We start from the raw sequence: 21,241 nt of genomic DNA on the forward strand, positions 1-21,241 counted from the left end.
GCACCTTCCTATAATATTGCCGAGGACCAGTAGCAATGTTAATGGAATACTTCGGTGGGGATGGTACAGGAGAGGGGGAAAGATGATTGTACAATCACCAGGGAGGTTAGCATTGTTTGCTGTAGTGAAACTGCTGGCTTTTTTCCACCTCCCCTCCATGGTCCCTTCCAAACCATGCACAAGAGCGTTCAAACTAGCTAAAAATGTCAGATAGGGGTTTGCCGCAAAAGTGCGTCCTACTCGGCCACTGCCCCAACCCCAGATGACTCTCTCCACTCAGTAAGACTCACCCCTGCTCCTTCGTCACAGCTGCTGCCTCCCACAAGCCTTCCATTGGGACCAGTGGAACAGGAGGTCGTACGGGTCTAGCCACGGATCCATAGGAAGAACCGAGCTACTGGTAACGTTGGCAGCTGCTAAGTGGTAAAATGATTGCTACCTCTACCCTTTGCCAGAGATTTATCAATGATACATTCCACTCAGCTGACCATTCTGGTCAGGAGACAGATGAATGACTCCACCCTGGGTGTCTTGGTATAACCCTCCCCCACTCCTAACCACCCACCCCCAGTCCCCAGGAGGATCAGGCTCCCATCAAGCCACCAGAAGTGACCCACAAATTTACCAAGTTGAGATATTTGCCCTTTGCGCCCAAAGTTCTGTTTTAGTTTCCACTCCCACTGCCCCTGCTCTGGGCTCCGGCTGGTCAGTTGCTGATGGACCCCAAGTGTTTAAACGACCAAGACGCTCGTTTTTTCCTAGCAACACCATTTCCAGGTGGGGTTTGCAGCAGGAGGCACGATCCAAGATAGCAAACAGACATCGTTTTAAAGAAGCACCATTAACCAAAGGGTTTATAAAGAGATTCCTTTGTATTGGAGATCAGTCAAGTGAGTCCAGGGCAGCAGCCTGGGCCAGTGCAACCACTGGTGTCTCGTTGTTCGGCAAACATCTGCCTCTCCCATCCCGTGCCTCAAGCAGTAAAAAAATGAAACAAACAAAAAAAACCTTCATCTGAAACGGGAGTGGGGAATAATAAAAGCGGGGGGGGGGGGGGGGGGAGGGGAATCAATAAGCGCCCCCGAGAGAAGCAGCAGGATGTGGCCACGCCAGGGGTCAGACAGCACTTCTGCTTTCTCCGCCAGCGGGCAGCGTGGCCAAGATTGCACCGGGCACACACACACACCATGTGCATTTGTAAGCGGCCTGCTTGTGGGCTGGCCACACGTTCCTCCGGCCCTGCCTTCGAAAGTTCATCCCGGAGGCATGTCTCTCAAGGAGATTCCTGCAACTCCTCCCTCCTGCTCCCATAACACGCCATTCTCCTCCCACGCGCTCTGAGCCGCCGGCACCCTCAGTAGTAATCGTCCTTCTTGCTCTCAGCTCCTGGGACGCCCCCACGGTCCTTGTGCTCCTGCACTAGCTCCAGGTCGTCGTTATCGTCCACCTCCCCTCCGTGATCCTCCTATTTGCAGGAAGAAAGGAGAGGTGGGGAAATCAACACTGAACAGAAAGCAAGAGCCCAACCCAGTCAGCCAAGTGGTCGCCAGCATTCATGGTTTCGCCACCAGTTAACGTGGGCTGGGATCCAGGAGATCTGGGTTTGATTCCTAACCCTGCCACAGCCTTCCCTGGTGACCTTGGGCAAGTCACTGAAAGTCTCTACCCCGCCTGTTAAATGAGGATGACCATCCTTCCTCCCTCTCACCCTGTCTCTTGCCTCATCAGTTTAGATGTCAGCTCTCTGGGGCAAGGACCACCTCTTAGGCCTAGGTTACACTAGAAAACTAGCAAAAAGAACAGGAGTACTTGTGGCACCTTAGAGACTAACAAATTTATTAGAGCATAAGCTTTCGTGGGCTACAGCCCACTTCTTCGGATGCAATATAGTTAAACCAACCTAGAAAACTAGGTTGGTTTAACTATATTGGTCAGGGGTGTGAAAAATCTACCCCCCTGAGTGGCGTTGTTAAGCCAACCTAAGTCCCCATGTAGACAGCGCTATCACCTCGCGGGGAGGTGGATTTCCTACTCCCATGGGAGAAACCCTCCCACCGGCATAGGTAGGATCCACGCTGAAGCACTAGAACCGTGAAGCTGCACAGCTGCAGTGTTTTAAGTGGTGGCAAGCCCTTACTGTGCATTGCACAGTGCCAAGCTCACCGGGGGGGGGGGGCCGGTCCCAGGGGACAATACTTCGGACTCTGGGGAGTGCCAGGGGTGCTAACTGGCCATTTAGCTGTAATTCAACCCAGGATTTAACAGCGTGAACCCTGCAGGTGCGAACTGACCAAAGTCCTCCTATTTTTCAAGGACTACTTGAGTATGATCTCAGTTCCTACAGACAGTGCATACAAGAACATATACTTGGGATTCAGGCAAAGGGTGGGAGGGGATAGTGTGATTTACAGTTAATTGGCCAATTAACACCCTGTCATTCCCTGGGCTCTGATGCACTTAGTTGGCATCTTTAGGCATGGATACCCAACCACCTACAGCTTGCAAGCAAATGGGGGGAGCTCTAAGTGGTACCTGGCCTGTGCCGTACTACTCAGAGATCGGTGCTCAAGATTCAGCACAAACAAAACATTCCAGGGCCTCATACTGCTCCGGAGCTCAGCAACCTTCGGGCCGGCCCCAGCTCCCCAGGGGGAGCCTCTCCCGGCAGCCTAGGGCCCTGAGCGCCAGCTGTATTAGAGCTGTTGGCCTGAGAGCATCACTCTCTCCCCTGCAGGGTGCTTACATGCAGCCGTGCAACTGCTCATTATGCTTGTGGGCCCGGACTGGTACTGAACAGGAAGCAGGCTAGGGAGAGACAGGCACAGCTTGGGCCCATCTGAACAAGATGCCAAATCTGGCACTGACAAAAGCCTTGTGCTGAAGCCTGAGGCACTTTGCTTCCTGTGCCATGGACAGCCCCCCACTCCACCACCAGCAGCACACACACAGGGGACAAGCAAGATGGGCTTTCTCCCCCCGGAAGGCTTCTGACCAGCAGGGACACTTTGGGGCACAGAAGGGGGAGAGGGCTCCAAGGTAGATTTTTATTACCAATGACACTCGCCAGCAGCCTGGTCTCTCTCTCCTCGTCGGTTTCTAGGAGACAGGCTGCTGCGGGCTCGGCTGTCGCCTGCTTCCTACCCGCTTCCAGCTTCACTGAATCAGCCAGGCCTAGAGCTGTGCTCTCTGACCCAGTTTCTAACAAGCACATCTAGCTGTTAAAATAGCAGAAGAGTCAAAAAGTGCTTCCAGGCCTCTCTCAAATCTCAGATCCCTGCCCGCACGGGCTGGACAGCACGGGGCCACTTGAATCGGGTACAAAGCACGGCTCAGGATTTGGAAAGATTCCGCTCCGGATCTGCTGCCTAGAGGCTATTGGGACTGACTTCCTAAAAACACATTAGATCGGGGTTTGCAAACCTCTGTTTGGGGCCAACGTCTAAACAGAGATGGTCTTGGGGACTCTTCCCCTCCCATTTCCTGACCCCACCCCACCCCCACGGTCTCCCATCTGCCATCACATAACATCCCTGTGACAACTCCAGCACTGAACATGGAAAAACAACACTCGGCTGCACACTGTAATGCAATTCAGTGGCTGGAATCAAAGAAAATGAGCCAGCATCATGAGGTCTCCAACCACCACCAGCTCCATGCGGTTTGGGAAGCGCTGCTTTAGAGCGAATGCCAGGGCTCCATCCCCACCGAACACGGAGCTGGCGCGCCATTGCAGAGCTGCCCTGCATGGTACTACAGGAAACCTCCAGTGCAGAATACAGAGATTGCGAGGGCTAGATCTCGCTACAAAGGGAGGAAGGCCCTGACGATGGTGAATGAATAGCCAGATTTTTAAGGAAGGGGGTGGGGGGCAGGAGGAGTCCAGGAGGAACCCAAATGACCCCAAGAGAGAGGCAGGGTATGTCACACCCCGCACTTCGTCATGCCCCTTCCTTTGCCAGCAACCACCCTTCCCGCAGGGAGGAACAGCAAAACTCATGTCCTATATTGTGCAGGACTGCTGCCTTCCTCCCTTGAAACTTCAGGCTGAGCCCACAGATATCTCACCAGTCAATCAATCAATCAAACAAATGCCACGCACGTGATCTCTGATACAGAGGGAAATGGCTTAACGCGCCCAGAGACAGCCTCCTCTCACGTAACACTGTCATTTGACATTAAGAAATAATGCCCCTCCTGGGCCAGGGAAGCCCACCCCTGCATCTGGCCAGAGGGGCCTAGTGTTCGGAGCAGTGGGCTGGGAATCAGCAGATCGAAGTTCTATTCCTGGCTCGGCGCCTGGCCTGCTGGGTGACACGTTGCCGCTCCGTGCCTCAGTTTCCCCATCTGTAAAATGGGAATAATGATACCTCACTTGTAAAGTGCTCTGAGATTTATGGATGAAAAGAGCTCGACATTAACAACTATTTACTCTTCTTACGTGCCATGAGAGAACATTCAATGGGCTCAGTGGAGATGGTGGGCTGAGGGCTCCCCTCTGACCCAGTCGCAGGGCCAGAGTACTGGAGCTACGGCTAAGGGCTGATCTTGCAGTATGCATGGTGTTACGCACAAGCTGTCCCAAGCTTTTACAAGGTTTGGCTGTCGACTGCAAGCCCCAAAAGCTGTTTATTCAGCTTGCGCTTCAGGCCATCCCTGGGCACGCTCTTAAGTAAAAACAGGGGAGCAAGTGGACCCCCATCAGCCAAAGGGCAGTGGTAATAGAGAGGCAGGAGATGGGGGGGGGGGGGGATGCGGCACTGGGACAGATAGCTAACTGAAGCTTCCCCTAGCCAGAGACAGGGTGGGAAGGGACACTGCATTGGTTTAGCTGGCGCTAAGGAGAACAGCACTGCCAACCCTAAATGATCAAAAACCATCAGGTGGGGCCCCAAAATCATGAGACTGGCTTAAAAAAAAATCATGAGATTAAAAAGACATAAGCGTGAGGTCTTTTTCTTTGCCTTTGGAGCATTTAGGGTTCACGTTTTCCAGCTGCTCTCCTCTTATCGTGGTTATTTTCTCCATGACAGAGGTCGCACTGCAGAGCTGGGGTCAGCGCTCCTCCATGTGCCACCTTCAAACCCAGCCAAGACTGGCAGATTGTGGGGGCCTGCTCCAGTATCCACTGAAGTCAAGGGCGTTATTTCACTGGGATCAGCCGGCCCGATCTGCGGACGGCTCAGCACCCACAGCTCCCACTGAGGTTCGGGGGGGGCCTCTGAAAATCTGGCCCCTTTCTGCCATTGCAGAAGGTCATTCATTTCCATAAATGTGAGCCAGTAAACTTCAGAATCCCTGCCGGCAAGGACACATCCAGCTTCCACAGATGGCTGCTTCTCAGGCACCGCATGGAGCAGGTGAGGAGAGCTGGGCATTATCTAGAAATTGCTCATTAACCCCCATGCAAGTCTTCCTCCTCCCCTGCCTCGCATTTGCACCTCAGAATTAGAGATTCCTCTTCATGGTTTTGAAGTGGAAATTACATTTAAATGTTACAAATCAGATGGCAGTAAAAATTCAAGAGGACTCCACAGGCGGCAACAAAGGGCATCTCCCTGTCGCTTCGCAATCAAAGACCTCAGGGAGGCTGTGTCCACGGCAAAATTAGCTTGCCAGGGTGCTGCGATTTAGATACTGAATTCATTTTGAGGGACGAAAACTTAGATCTTGATAAAACAGCTCCCCATATACATACATACACAACTCCCCGTTTAAATGGAAAATCATTCCCGCAATCGTTTCTCTTTTGAAGTTAAATGGAAATGGTTCAATTGAAAGCTCTGCCAGCATGGCTGCAATGATCAGGTTATTCTAGTGCATAGTGCCAGGCAGCGAAAGTGACTCAACATGACTACAATCAGAAATGAAACTGACATGGCTGCGGTCACTACCTAAACCAGGGGTTCTCAAACTGGGGGTCGGGACCCTTCAAGGGGTCGCGAGGTTATTACATGGGGGGTCGTGAGCTGCCAGCCTCCACTTCAAACCCTGCTTCACCTCCAGCATTTATAATGGTATTAAATATAGAAAAAAGTGTTTTTAATTTATAAGGGGGCGGGAGAGTGTTACGCTCAGACTTGCTATGTGAAAGGGGTCACCAGTACAAAAATTTGAGAACTGGCCTAAGCTAAGGGCAGGGCAAATAAACCACCAAAAATAAAACTCGCCTGTAGTGTTGAAAATTTCTGACAATGCCCCAGCTCCCGGAGTCCTGTGATTAGGTGTGAACCTCAGCTTTAATTAAAAAAAAAAAAAATAAATAATAAGTTTCTAGCCCTCCTGGCTGTGGAGAAAATTTTGAAAATGTGACCCCTTAAAAGGTCCATAACCAGAAGATAAATATTATATATTATTAGTATTACCAAGAACCACCAAAAACCGTTATTTTAAAAAGCCTCTGGCATGAAAATAATCGCTCATTGTTCTATTCCTGGCTCCGAAATGATGTAGCCCAGTGATAGAGATGATAGAAACCAGCCAGCGTTTAAATTGGGGAGGTGGGGAGGCATGGGGAAGAGGGAGAAGAGGGGCAGCAAAGGGTCGCTGACCTGGCAAAAAACAATTTACATTGAGCTGGGTTGCTGAAGGGTGAACTTTAAGCATGGTCTTACCAAATCTGCTTCTTCCAGATGATGACAGACATCACCACTACCACAACATTTTTCAGACCATGTTAAGCCCTGACAACGCACCATAAAACCCTTGGCCTAAATTGTCCAGAAATGAGTCAAGACTGAGACTGCCTAACTTCAGACACCTTAAAGGGTCCCGATTTTCATAGGGCGGGTACTCAGCACAGGCTGAAAATCAGGCCCCCTCTTTTACAGCTGTCTCAAGTTGGGCACCTGAGATCACACGTCACTTTTGAAAACGCAGGCAAGTAAGGAAGGGAGGCTACCCCGGTTGTAGGATGGTTCTCTCAGAAAGCTGCAGCTTTGTTTTGTTCACACAAGTTAACTATGTGCTTACGCCCCATTGACTTGTGTACATGCTTGTGTGTTTTGCTGAATCAGGGCCTTCATGGCCTGAGGCGTGAAATCCAATCACCCACCTATCTCCGCTTGCATAGCAACAAGCCATTTTTAACCACTGATCATGCATTTATATCGGCGATGTAGCAGCTTTCCCTCCCGTGTCAGCATCCCCAGAAGGCGCCTTGGGATTCCTGGCTCTGGCTGCGGCAGAGTTAACAAGAAGTAGCTGAAGATAGGTAATCGCTCTGCTTTGAAAGCAGGTAGAAGCCCAGAGGGGACGGTTTCTGTTGGAGGCACTTATCTCTCGTCCATTATTAATAACCGGAATAAACAGACGCCAGCAAAATGCAACCGGCAGAGACGCACCGAAGAGATTGGGGGCGGGGGGGTTCCAACTCTGCTCCCCAAATTAGACAATTTAAACCAAAAGCGGCGTCTCGGCCGTGCTCAGTGACCTGCTAGGGGGCAGGATTCAGCTCGCTGTGGAGATCAAACTACCAGGGAAAGAGGGGAGGTGACAAGGGCCGATCTTGAGATTTCGATGAACTCTCTCCTCTCGCCCCCACCTCATTGTTGCAGCCAGAGCTTTTGGACCCCACTCCTGCATGGGGCTCCATGCCAGCGGGTGCCGAGCCTGAGTGCAGAGCTCTTAGCAGGATCGGGGCTTGGTTTGATCAGGGTGGGGGATGGAAGGGAAGCCCCTGAACAGCACGAGGGTGCTCTGCAATGGCTTGTGTACGTCATTACTGACGTGGGGGGAGGGGATGAGGGTTAACAACATTAAAAGCCTTGTTCATCCTATTCATCATCCAGGGCCTGATTTGCACAGGTGCTGAGCACCAGCGAGTCTAACTGAAGAGAAGGGACAGCTTGGGAGGTACTGAACACCACTGACAAGAAGGCCGTGTGTGCGCATCACACTACTACCCGAGGGCTCCCATTGGGATCGGGGCCCATTCTGTTAGGTGCGGCACAATCGCATCGGAGAATAATGCCACCTAGCTCCTCTACAGCATCATTTTGCTCATTTTATACATGGGGAAACTGAGGCACAGAGCAGGGAGGGACTTTCCCAAGGTCACCCAGCAGGGCCAGGAATAGAACGCAGCTGTCCTGAATCTCAGTCCAGTGCGCCGACCGTTACACTGCAGAACGGCACAGTCCCTGTCCCGAAGAGCCTCACTCCTATTCCTAGGGCGTTGGGAGCTTTCCCCTAACAGCTGTCCCAAGACACAGGTCTGCCCAACCTCTGCACCAGGCTCAGCTCCTGGTCTCAAACACACCCGCAGCCCCAAAACCGAACAGGAAAAGAAGAGGAACCTCGGTGTCGTACAATTTCTTGCTCCTGATCTTCTTGGTAGTCATCCATTGGCTCTTCCCTGGCTTTGTCTGGCCCAGCGGCACCCTGGAAACACAGGAGAGCAGATATTGGTAGGTCGGCCTGCTTTAAAGCTCCCAGAAGCACACACACCCCCGCAACCCCAATCCTGACAGAGCAGCAAAGCAGCTTTGGAGACCCAGACTTTCATGTATTAGAGCCCCAGGTCTGGAGGCTGCTGAATCAAGACCCTGGAACATCAGAGGTGACCCCATCTCTGTTGGGCGCTTGTCCCCAATCAACGCTTCTGTCCCCTTTATCCCGCAGGCAGCCGGGGGGTGGGGAAGGGGGGGCGGATGGAAGCAGCCAAATCATTTCCCAGCAGCCACATGCTTTCGCGTCGGCCTGTGCATGGGAGCGCTCTCACGGTAGGGATCAGTGCTGTGTCAGAACTCTGCACAGAGCCCGGGTGTGCAAGCGGCCACCCTGGGTTGAACAGTCCCTACAGACAGTGGGGAAGCATCTGTTAGAGAGAGAGAGAGAGAGAACAAGCTAGTTGGCAGAGCTGGGCAGCAGTCATACGGCTGAGCTAGCATCCAAGCGCCAGGGGAGAGCCGTGCTGGGCTCTAGGAGACAGCAGGGAGAACGGTGTCCCCGCTCCTCCACCCCACTGCAGCTGCCCAAGTCACATTAGCAAAGCACAGCCGAGCGCAGACCTTCCAGCCAGGAGCCAGCAGCGAAGACCATTCCTTCTATTTGCTGGCCATTCAAATGAGAGATGGCAGCTTGAGAAAACGAATCGCAATTCAGCCTTCCTAGTGCACGGAGGGCTGCAGAGCGCCCCCGCGCCCGGGGAAGCCGCCGGGCTGAGCAGCTCGCACCAAGAAGGTCTCCGGACAGGAGACAGGAGCGCAAGGGGGAGTCATGATCAAGCACGCTCTTCACCCACGTGCACCCACTCTCTCCACCCACCGCCTCAGCTGGGGTCACTCAATGCAGCTTCTCCGACTCCAGGTAAGCGCCGGGGATTCGCACCAGCTGAGGATCTGGCCCATGGCTGCTGCCTGTTTGCAGGCTAGCAGGGAAGGAGCCCGGACTGCTGCAGGGCACCATGGCCGAGCCTGTTAAAACAGGGCATGGCCATGAGAGAAAGGGTCCGTGGAGGGGGAAAGTCACTGGATCATTCGCCTCTCAATAGCAATGGCTGAGGGCTCTCTGCTCACTTGGGAATATTCATCTTCCCTGGAGTCATGGGTTCGAATCCTGGCTGAATCAGTTCAGCTGTTCATCATTCAGAGAGGCTGGGAGCTAAGACACCCAGGTTCTAGGCCCAGCTCCTCAACGGAGTCAGAGGTTGGCACTAGTGGCACTAGTGGCACTGGCTCAGGAGAGCACCAGAATTGGTATCGGGCAGGGGCAGATTGCGCGGCTTCTGCCCCGCCTGAGCCTGACTCAACCCACAGCAGCCTGCCCAGCCACAGAGTTAGAGACAAACAGAGCTGGATCTGAGGGGGATTTTCTTGGAGCCTCTTGCTGGCCAGCATGAAATATTAATGCTTTCGATAATTTACACCTCCCGGAGAGAAGGACTCAGACATGCTGATACAGCTTCTGATTAACAGACCTTCACTCAGGGCAACGATTCAGCACCTCCTCATTCACCCGACGGGCTGAGCTGGGAGCAGGCCATCTGCTCCTGCCCAGAGCTGCACCGACACATGCCGCCCTCCGGACCCCACCAATGGGACCCAAACGGACTACCCTTCCTAATACCCTCCCCATTGGGCCCACCAGGGAGCGAATTACAGCCTAAGGGAGCAGTGCTCCGACACCAAACCCAGCTGACCGCCCCGGTCAGCAAAGCAAGCCGGCGGAACAGAAGCCAGGCATTGTGCTAAGGTTTGTAGCGTTCGCATGGTGGGAAGGAGCAGGCTGAGAAAGGAAAGCAAACAAGAAAGGTAAGGGGGAAAAACAGACGGGGAGTGTTCTGTCCTCTGATTAGTTCTGTCCTCCCTAGGGCTATTGACTTTATCCTTTCTTGTCAGCCATCTGATTGCCAATGCTCTATTTATACCTTGTGCTTATGCAGCTCTGGCTGCTGCAGTATCTTGATGCTGCAATATAGATTGTAACAAACTTGTAATGACAGCCTTCAGAACCTAACAGCAACAGCAGGGATAGAACTTCCTCAAAAGCACAGGCCTCTCCCACTTGGACTACAGGAGAATCACTGCTTTCTATGAGCAATATAGGACTTATGACACACAGTTGTGCAGTTCTGATTCCATCCAGTAGTTCATTAGAAAGAAACTGACCAAGCTGATTAAGGCAGTTTAAATTTTCCTCCCAAAGGAGTGCTAAGTTTGCACCAGTTCTCACTGCCAGCACCCTCAGGTCTTTCCTCCTAAGGTACCTGTGCTCTGTCCAAACAGCGTGAACAGCTCAGCCTAGCCTTATGCAAAGACAAATAGTTAAGGTATAAGTTCTTTTCCCACTAAGAAGCTGGAGGGTTTTATTCAGCAGATGCAATCCTGCAGTGGTGGGCTCTTTGCTTCAATGTCTATTCCATTGGTCTGGAGTGTTTTTAGACTTGCTACCAATCATCGGTTTAGAGCCCTGACAGATAAAATGCTGCTTTTAAAAACAAGTGACACAGAGAACGCTCGGCAGCCTGTCAAAACAAGCTAATATTTCCCTGCTGCAGAGTCTCACTCCAGACAGCAAGAAGCACTTTACAAAATGAATGGCTTCCTTCTGCAAGCAAGCATCTCCTTGGAGGAGACAAGATTCTCCCTCGCACAGCATAATTGCCACCAGTCCACCACTGCCGCGGCCACATCACAGAAACACGGGAATCACCAAACTAGACCAAGCAAGGTCCATCTAGTCTACTGTCTTGTCTCCAACCATGGCTACAACCAGGTGCTTCCCAGCAAGGCGCGAGAATCCTGAAGTAGGCAGAGAGCGGATAATCAGCCCCCCACTTTAGATCTCACCCTGGATTCTAATCGTGCAAAGTTGGCTTAAGCCCCAAAGTAAAAGATCAAATTTCTCCAAAATTTTGATTGTCCTTAAGTGTGACAAGCCAGGATATTCTGACTATCAATTCCCCTTTGTGAGTCTAATTAAATTTGCGGCCTTAGCTTCCTGGGATTAAACCGTGGCGCTCATTGCCCCAGGGTCTGTGAAAAAGGATTTCCTTTGAACGGTTTTGAATGTTTCACCTTTTAATTTCATTGAACGTCTCCTGGCTCTTGTGTTGTGAGACCGAGGGGAGAGAAGTTTCCGAGTTACCTTCTCTAGACCCGGCATCAGCTCAGAAGGAGGGCGTATCAAGAGTCGTGGGGCCCTTATGGCTCTAGCACTATAGACAAGGCCTGGGATATGCCAGGATTCCCAGATTTCAGCCCTCCTGTGCCTACACCTATTGCTAATGGTGGCAAGTGGCCACAGTTGGAATAAAGTCCACCTTACAACCAGATTTCTGCCCCCTTCCCTTCTCCCCCTGAAGAATTACGGTCTTGGGAGGCCCAGCGCCCAAAGTGGCACCGGAATGGGCTGCAGAGCAAGTGGGACATGTTACGCAATAGCTGGGCAGAGAACAGATGCTGTGGGGTGCTGCCATGCCAGCCTCAGAGCAGGTGGAAGAGGGAGAAAGGAGGGCAGCTTGCCAGTAGCTCCTGGAAGCCAAAAGAAAATTGGTCATGACCCAGCTGGAACTCCATAACCACAAGCTGCCCAGAATCAGGAGCAAGAGATGATGGGAGAAGGGTTCTCTCACTGCCAGCCCGTCACAATATAGCATTGGGGCTTGGGGGTGAAAATTCTCTTGGGGGGCATGCATCCTCTTCCTCCTCTCACTTGTAGGGCCAAGAACCCTCTTCATCACCCCCCCGACACCCCTCCCTGCAGAAATGGCTTCCCCATCACATTACATTACCTTCAGCGGCTTCTTTGTCTCCTCTTTCCCTAGCACGCTGGGGTCCTTGTATTTGTCTGATTGGACCACCTTCTCCTCAAAATCCGGCCTCTCCAGCTCGGCCTCTTCAAACTCATCTTCCCCTTGGTTATTGGGGTCCTGAGCAGGGTCTGCAGCATCATCAGGCATCTGGGTGAGAGAAACCTCTTGTGAGCACCCAGCACCCCCACACCCGGGACACACGGTGGCCAATACGAGCTGGCTTTTTCCAGCGCTTAAGCTCAGGCCAATGAGTGGGAGAAGCTACAGCTGGGGACACCAGCTTCCAGGAAGGAGGGCTTCCCACCTCACTGCAGCAGTCCTCCTCAGGCTGGATCTCAGGGGTTTCGCCAGATCAGAGTCTCCTCAGATGAGGCTGTAAGAAGTTATGGCTAGAGGAAGTGATGGGGCCTAGCAAGAACAGGCAATCTGGCCCCCTCACCTCACTTTCTGCCCCTGCTGAAATCCCAGGCATTGTGTGGGTCTATCCTGTGGGTCTCTCCATCGGTCCAGCTACGTTGGTAAATGAAGAAACACTCAGCAGAAGTTGAGTCTTAATGAAGTTCTTAGGAAGTCATTGCCTGGACTCTTTAGCAACCCAAGGAAGGAAACCACCTCACATCAGAAAGTTGTTTCATTGCCTGTGAGGCAAACCAACTCATTGGCAATAGGTGCGATGACCCTAAATCAGTCCCCCGGAAAGGAGGAAGCTGTACTCTGTTTATCAAACCAACCTCAGAAGAAAAAGCTGCCTTTAGCCAAAACAAATCTGCATTTTGACACAACGCTCTACGCCTTGTTATGTGCGTGATGCTTTCAGATCTAAAGCTCCGGGAACCATAAACCAGGATGGTTTCCTTGGCACAGATGTTCTCAGGAGATACATCGAACCCTGAGATCCAGCAGAGAGGGGCAGACACACAGCTCCAGGCTGTGGGAGAGGAAAGACTTCTGCCTTGTAGCAGATCAGCTAGAAACATACCCTGTCACTGAAATAAAAGAATGGACCAGCAGGGAGAGGAGGCACCATCATCTCTTGTACTTAATATCTGCCATGGTTTTGTTTTGGTATTCTCCTCTGTAAGTTACCTGGGAAGAGTTTGTTTCCTCTAGTGCAGCTGGATCAGTGTTGACTCCTATCTTTTTTGGGGAGGGGGGGCAGGGAAGGGAAAGAATTACCAGCTGGCATCCTCAATGAAAACATCGAGGTCCTCCCCTCTAGGGAGGGCAGAGAAAGGTGAAAGCCTGTGCATGAGTCAAGGTCATGGATAAAGCTGTGATGTCTCAAGGACCTGCAGGCACCACGGTGGGCAAAAAAAAGTCAAACAGGCTGGAGGTCCAAGGCCCTGCCAGTGTCATGGAGGAACACTCTAGAAATGCGTAGGGAAAGATCACTTCTCTCTGAAGTTACTGTTCCTCTTAGGGGAGCCTGGGCTCTCTCCTTTAGCCTCTCCAAGCTAAGCGAAGAGAGATAAATGGAGCTGAAGCTCTCCCGATGGAGATTGATTACCGAACGAATCTCACTTGGCACTTCCATAGCGTATCTCACCTTCAGAGCACTTTACAAACCACCAGTGAATTAGCCGAGTTAGCCTGACCAGCGTCATAAACACCAGTCAGTGCATTGCCTCTCCCGGAGCTTGTCAGAGAAAAGGATGTGCCAGTACATTTTTCCCCCTGCGATCTGATCAGCTTTACAGATGGTTGAAACAACCTCCTTCCACTAGGGCAGCGGTTCTCGGCCCTTTTCCATACAACAACCAGCACCCACTCCTCGGGATCCCTCCCCGCACCCACACAGCAGAGATCTAACTAGGACCTATTTAGCCATATGGGAAAGGCAGGGTGCTCAGGGCCCCCTGAAACAGCAGGTTTGTGGCCCCCCCAAGGTGAGAGATTCTGCAACTGATTATATACAAGATGTCATCAAACAGCAAATAAATATTCCCCCCTCCCCTCAGACGCACACATGCTCTGTTTGACTAGCTCTGCTCCGCCAAACACCCATCAGAGAGAGGTAATTTTGCCTGTTTTTAGGGTAGGAAAAACGGAGGCCTAGAAGTGACTTGTCTGATGAGAACTCGTGGGAGGGATTGGGATTAGAACTCCCAGCGCTCGCTCTGTGCTGACCATATCTCCCGTTAGCACTCGCATGGATGCTAGGAAAACGCCCATGATTCTTCATTAAAACACCACCTTCTTGGGGGCGGGGGTGAGAAAGATCTGGGAATAAGGTGCTACATGGGCTGCATGGAAAGTTTCTGCTTGAATGGAAGAGTCTGGTGTCCAATCAGATTCAAGTGATGACATCATGGTGACTTCTCTTACCATTGGCTCCTGGACCACCACCTCTTTTTGCGTGTGCATATTCTCTTCTCTTTCGATCATCCCAGCATCTGCAAGAAAAATGAAATGAGTCAATCCGGCCGACCAAAAGGCTCACCCAGGGAGCAGCAAAACCCACAGAGCACTGGCAATGTGACTGTTTGGCCCTGTGTGCCGTGGAAAGTTCTCTCTCTCCTAGAGAAAGAGTGAACTGATCACTCGTGCCTACCTGGGAAAGACACTGCATTGGGCTGTGATGAAGCATCCCTGGAACCAGAGAGCAGGTTGGTTACCACACCCCGGAACAGGTATAGAGTGGAAGCCTGTCTCTGCAGACAGCCTGACACAATAGCGTGGAGGGGCGTGAACTGCTCCCCATTCATTGTAACGGGTTAATCCTGGTGCCTAACAATAGTATGTTAAAATGTCAACACTGACTGTTTCATCAACGACCACTTTAGTAGGCATCTAAATAATAACAGTAGTGCTTATTTGCCATGGCTGGACGCATGGACAGCGCTTGGGTAGCAAGTTGCGGTCAAGGGCAGCAGGGAAAGGAGCAATTCAGTCCCCAGCCTCCAAGATCTGAAGTCACCTTTGCCCCAGCTTAGCAGAGGCACTTCCACTGCCTCCTCGGCGCCAAAATCCAAAACCACCTCCCGCATATTCGTGGGTGCCAGAAACCCCCTCTACCCAGCTGCCAAAACCTCGCCTGGCATCTATGGTGCAGGTATGTGCTGGCGATACAAAAACCTCTGGGTCTGTTGGAAAAGACATTTAACACCAAAGCAAATGTACACTCCCAGAAACACTGCACAGATGGGCAACACTGGGAGGATGGGTACATCATTTCAGGGTCCAAATCTTGGCATCAGTCTTGTGCGCTGCGTAGGACAGCGGCCTTGACTCATTGTTCTCCATGTCAAGTTTGCAAGTAAAATGACTCCATGTAACAGTAACAGCTTTTGCGGGCAAGGGATTTGTAAGGCCACCTTTTTGGAGGCTTAATGATCCTTGATGTGCCAATTACACCCATCTACTTCCTGTTAGGTGGCAAGGTAGCTGAAGTCAGACCATAGGGCGATTGGCTTACTGAGCCACCGGATGCTCAGTCACTCATCTGTACGTTCAGGAATCCGTCTCTCTCTCTGTCCCTTGGGCTACTGCAGAGGCTGGGTGGTATCCATGGAAACAACCCAGTTGCGCAGCCAGTCAGAGAATCGCTCCTGGCCCCGCTGTACCATGGTGCGTTACAGGTCGGTGCCACTTCGCCCTTTGTCGGCGTGTGGCGGTTGAAAACGAAAGGCCGGTGCGCCACGTGGCAAGGGGGAGAAGAAAGGGGAAACCACACAGAGCGTCCGTTAGGGGGAAAGCAAGGAGGCTCATTATGTTTATTTCTCCCGTCGTACATTTTGGACCCTGCACAGCCCTTTGTTTTGACCAGAGGGAGGCCCAACCCCTCCCAGATCTGGATCTGAGTAGGTCCATCTACAGCATCTGGTTGCGCTGGCTCCAATGGTCATGCTGACCACTGCAGCGGCAAGCAGAGCAGGTTGATATGATCCTCCAGCATCAGGCTGCCCCGTTTGGCCTGCTGTGTAATCTACAGGGCAAGTATGTCCCAAGAGACGGATGCAGCAACAATCTGTAGCGCTCTGAGGGAACGCGAGGCGCTACGCCCACTCTTTCACCCCCAAACTGGCAGGAGCTGGGAGAACTGAGGAGGCAATGCACGTGTCCCCCGAGGATGCACAAAGCACAAAGGAGGGGCAGCCCATAGGGCTCCGGACAGTTAGAAGTAGGGTTTATGAGCTGTGAAGAACATCCCAATGAGAATCCTGGCAACCACAAGATGGCAGACTCGGGGGTGCAAAGCAGGGCATGCTGGAAGGAACCACGGGGTGCTAATCGAATAATGAGATGAGTTTCCAGGATGGTTCCCCCACTCAGAAATGACCCCCCCCCAATTAAACAGCTTCATTCGCTGTAGTCTCTAATCCTGGGGTGCGGAGATGGTTCTCCCTCCAGGCTCATGGTCCAAGTCTGGCTGCATTAGACCCAGTGTCTTTGAGACCTGGATGCACTTTTAATAGCAAAAACAAGCAACAGAAAAGAAGTCCTGCCTGAGACAGGACTCCGGGCAGGTGGGAGGGAGGGAAGAGAGCTGAGGACTAATCGCCCATTTTGACAGTGCATCATTTATTATCCTTCTCCTAACAATCCTCGACAAGAACGGCCATAACGAAGGCCGGGGGCAGGCAGCTGGGGCAGTGTTTCTGTGCTGTCTATCATCAGCATTAGCCAAGTTTTCCCTCTTGAAACATTAAGAAAGAGACCAAGAGGCAACAGGGCTCCCAATTAGATAGTTTCATGGCCTGGGCCGTAAAGTCGTTCCCTAGGACGTTAATCCCAATTAAGACGTGGAGGCCAAGTCCTGCTGGTCCCAACATTCCCCCCATCCCCACCCCCGCAGTGCAAGCCTGTTTCCTTCAAAGAGGAGTTTGCTTTGATGTGAGGCAATTAGTTTGATTTTTCTGAGGGAACTTGTTGAAAGCAGGTCATTTAAAGATGAAATACCAGCTGGGTCCTTCTATGGGAAGGGGCAAGGCATCTGGGCTTTGAAACAAGAACATGGCTTCTCCTCTCTTTCTCATGCAACCCCCACACTTCTCTGTGTCCAGTTGACTGGACCCAATCAGCACGGGATCAGTTTAATATCTAACATGTCAAATATTTGAGAGGTTCTCCTGCACTGGAAGGGCACTGACACAATGATCTAGACCTTTCCTAGCCTACCTTTATTATGGCCTTATTATCGAAGGCTCTGTTAGTCATACCGACCTGCATCTCTGCCCCTCACCACCACTGCTATTCCTAATCTGAGCCCTTTCCTGAGCAGAGAATGAAAACTGAGCCAAAATCCACTGGCAAGAGTTCAGGCTGAGACCACCACACTGATCTAAGTCAGGATTTGAACCCAGATCCCCAGAGGCTGAGGATAGAATCCAGGAGCCCTGACTCCTAAACTTCCCGCCCCACCTACTAGCCAACTTGTCTAAGGAATATTTCATTCAGAATCCCAGTGACACTTAGATATAGGTCACTGACCAAAGGCAACAGAGATTTTGTTAGCTCAGCTTGGTCTACTAACCCCATGCGGATGCATTGATCAAATCTGTATTCTTACTGTAATTAACACGGTTATTAGCCTTTTAGACCCGAGCAGTTAATCAATATTTGAGATCTTGTGGATTGTTTCAGTTAGGGACAGAAATTGATGATGGAGTCAGGTATTTCTTTGATGCAATCTTGTTTATTTACAAAGAACGTACATAAAGTCCTGTTTCCCTGAACACACTAGGAATCAAAAAGCAGGGAGATAGTTTCTCTGTTCACAGTTCCAAGCCCTTTTCCAGCCAGCACTCTGCTCAAAAGCTCTCACTTTCATTTTTTCCCCCTCAAGGTCACACATTTATCTCGCTGTCTTTGTGGCTTCCTTGTTGCCTTCGCTCTTTGAGGTGTTTCTGCTGCTTCTCTCCTACACACATATGCACGGCTATAATCAAATATATCCCTCATCCTTGCATTTGTTATCAGACCCCCAGGAAACTCCTTGGACCACATGGCCCACCCACTGCCCAGGGTTGAAAGCAGTCTAGTCCTTGGGAAGTCATCTTCTATTGTTTCAGCTATCACTAAACAAAGGGGAAATTCATTGTTCCCCAATTCCTGTTTGGAAGGCCAAAGCTGTCCAGCATGACAACAATGAGATGGTACGATTGCCCAACCCTCAGCTTAACAATATTTATACATTATGCCTGTGAAGTGAAGCAGAGATAAAGGCTCTTCCCTCGCAAACCTCAGCTGGTGAATTATTCATGAACCAGTTTCCTGGCCTGATGATGGGTCACACCGGGTCAAATGCTTCCCCCTTCTCCACTTTTTAATGGCTTCCCTTGCAAATACATTATTAGATGGCTGAGCCAGTCCAGGGAGTCTGAATGCAGTTGGAGCAGCAGAGGGTACAATTCTAACATGTGCCAAATGGTTTGAGGGCTGGTCTCCCCCAGCTGCTCAGACTTTGAGTCTTCCAAGATGGTTGCAGTTGCTGCAGTTGTCTGACTGACTAATGGAATTAGCTGGCCTTTGAAATGGCTTGCTCATCGCCTCCAACGGATGCTGGGAAATTCATCACCATGATTAAGATTGGAATCCCTCTTCCAAACAAACAAACAAAAAAGAAATCACGTGGGAGACTGAACTCAAGTCTTGCAAGAAACAATGGAAGGGGATTCTCCATCCCTCTCAGAGACGGGAACAAAGTGCTGCGACCTGTGTGCACATTGCTTTAGTATATATGATGCACATGGCCTGGAGAAAGGGGACAGGTCAAGGCTGGATGAAAGGGCCGCCCTATCCCTGATAACAAGATGATGCACTGCACTCCTCAGATGACAGAGGAGAATAAGGGCAACAGCCTCTCCTATAAATTACTACAGGAGGTGGGTCCTTTCTCCTTCCATCCCTAGGAAAACAAATTCCTTAGTCATCCATAAGGGAACTGCAGATTTAACATCTTCCTCCCGGACACAGCAGCAGGGAGGATGTCAGGGGATTCCCAGAGCCAGGCTCCATTTCTGCACTTTGCAAGGCAGGGAGGAGAAGAGTTTTTAAAACTCCTAGCAATTGTACTTCATTCGCAATGAAACATGCCTTGGTTTACCTGTGCTCTAAGCCAATCGGCACTAACCCTAAGCAGGACTGGGCTATGTCAGTATTTGAATGGGGGTCCTCCCAGGAACACTTGGGGAGTGCATGTATTAATGCTGGAGACACTGGGGGCTGCAAGCAGTCTCCTGCAACGCTGAGAATCCAAACAGGACCGAGCTAGGGCATGAGGCAGAGGAAGGGACTAGAAACTAGGGTAAAAGTGACCAAGTTTGGATTATTTAAAATACATGATATCTCTTGACAAAAATTTCAAATTAAAATTTCTCTTGAAGTTTTTGAGAGACTTCCTTTGTTCAAAAGCCTCCCTCTTGGTAGCATAGGTCATTACTGTACTTCACTGCGTTATGGAAACCATACCCATCTCGAGTTCCTCATCATCCGTCCCTTCCTTGTCTCCTTCCCGATTGACTATCGGATGCTCTGCCCCTCTTTGTTGATTGGCCAGCAACAGATTGCCATTCTGCTCAGATCTGGTGTCAAAGTGAAGGTGCTTTGGGTAACCGTGCACTTGTTCCTCATCCATTCGGGCATTCACTTTGTTAACAATGTCTTGCCAGCTGCAGCAAAGTAAGAAACAAAAAACAGAATAAGCCACACAGCTTGTTGGCATTTCATAATCTAAATGCAAGCAGGAAAAACAAACAAACAAACAAACAACAAAGAGAAACTCACCTCCCACACATTCAAAACTCCTGCCTAATTGTACATCTCAGGCAAAGGAGCTGATTGCAGTAGTTATCGCTGCAAGCTACATGGAAAAGCTACAGAACAATTTATGTGCTACACAAATGCCAAATAAAATATGCTTTATAAATGCAATGTATTATTATTAGAACTGCTTTAATCTCTTATTCATGCACTGTGATAACTTATCCATATAGCTGTAGCAATATTTTCTAACTCCAAATTGATACATTTACATGCTTCCCACATATTAGAAGGCATAAATTTGCCTTTTTGGAAACATACCAAACCAAAAGTCCTCTTTATGTCTCAACCTTTATTTAAAGTAACAATGCTGCTTGTACCACAGTCTTCTAGAATAATTAGTCCAAACTCTGAAGAATCATTATTAAGAACTGTAGAGTTTTGGAGGACGAGTGTAGAAAGCCTTTTTAAGAAAAGTAATGATACAGTAAAAGCTTTGTCATCCAGCATATTGGGGGAAAGGGGGGGTGCCAGTTAGTCAAATATTCTGGTTCACTAAGAGTTATACTTACCAATGGAATACCAATTTTCTGGACTGAGGCAGAGAGATAAGGTGTGGGAGGGGGTACAGGCTCTGGGCTGGGGGTGCAGGCTCTGGGGTGGGACCAGAAATGAGGGGTTCAGGATGTGGGTGGGGGACCTGGGTGGGAGCAGGGGACTAGGTGCGGGAGGGGTGAGGGTGCCAGCTGGGGCTCTGGAGTGGAGCCAGGGATGAGGGGGTTGGGGTGCATGAGGGGGCTCCAGGCTAGGGCCGAGGGGTTTGGAGTGCAGGAAGGAGTTTGGGTGCGGGAGGGGGCTCAGGGCTGGGGCACGGGAGGGGGTTGGGGTGTGGGCTCTGGGAGGGAGTTTGGGTGCAGGAAGGGGCTCTGGCCTGGGGGCTGGGGTGAAGGAGGGGTTTCAGGGTGTCAGATCCTGGCGGCACTCAACTTGGGCGGCTCCCTGCAAGCTGTGACATGTCCCCGCTGCTCCCAGGCGGAGGCGCAGCCAGGCAGCTTTTTGCGCTGCCTCCACCTGCAGGAACCGCCCCCACAGCTCCCAGCCAATGGGAGCTGTGGAGCCAGCGCTTGGGGCGGGAGCAGCGCACGGAGCCCCCCCATAGCCGCTCCTCCGCTTAGGAGCAGCAGGGATATGTCGCCGCTCCCAGAGAGCCAGGTAGGGAGCCTGCTGGCCCCATACCAACCAGACTATAAATCAGACTTTGAATGAAGATCAGAAATGCCGGTTTAT

At 51.1% G+C, this 21,241-nt stretch overlaps 1 protein-coding gene across 1 annotated transcript in view; it reads right to left on the bottom strand.

Moving 5' to 3' along the window:
* Positions 1-600: 600 nt before the first annotated feature.
* The window catches only part of LOC128826165 (Golgi integral membrane protein 4-like), a 77,006-nt gene continuing 56,365 nt past the window's right edge, over positions 601-21,241 (bottom strand). The window contains exons 10-14 of the mRNA XM_054009308.1: positions 19,664-19,863; positions 14,579-14,646; positions 12,233-12,400; positions 8,308-8,379; positions 601-1,465 (exon numbers count right to left, since the gene is read on the bottom strand). Of these exons, the coding sequence (XP_053865283.1) occupies positions 1,355-1,465; positions 8,308-8,379; positions 12,233-12,400; positions 14,579-14,646; positions 19,664-19,863 (619 nt within the window). The 3' untranslated portion in view covers positions 601-1,354. The remainder of the gene's footprint in view (positions 1,466-8,307; positions 8,380-12,232; positions 12,401-14,578; positions 14,647-19,663; positions 19,864-21,241) is intronic.

The sequence above is a fragment of the Malaclemys terrapin genome, chromosome 19 (assembly GCF_027887155.1).
Source record: "Malaclemys terrapin pileata isolate rMalTer1 chromosome 19, rMalTer1.hap1, whole genome shotgun sequence".
NCBI classification, from domain to species: Eukaryota; Metazoa; Chordata; order Testudines; family Emydidae; genus Malaclemys; species Malaclemys terrapin.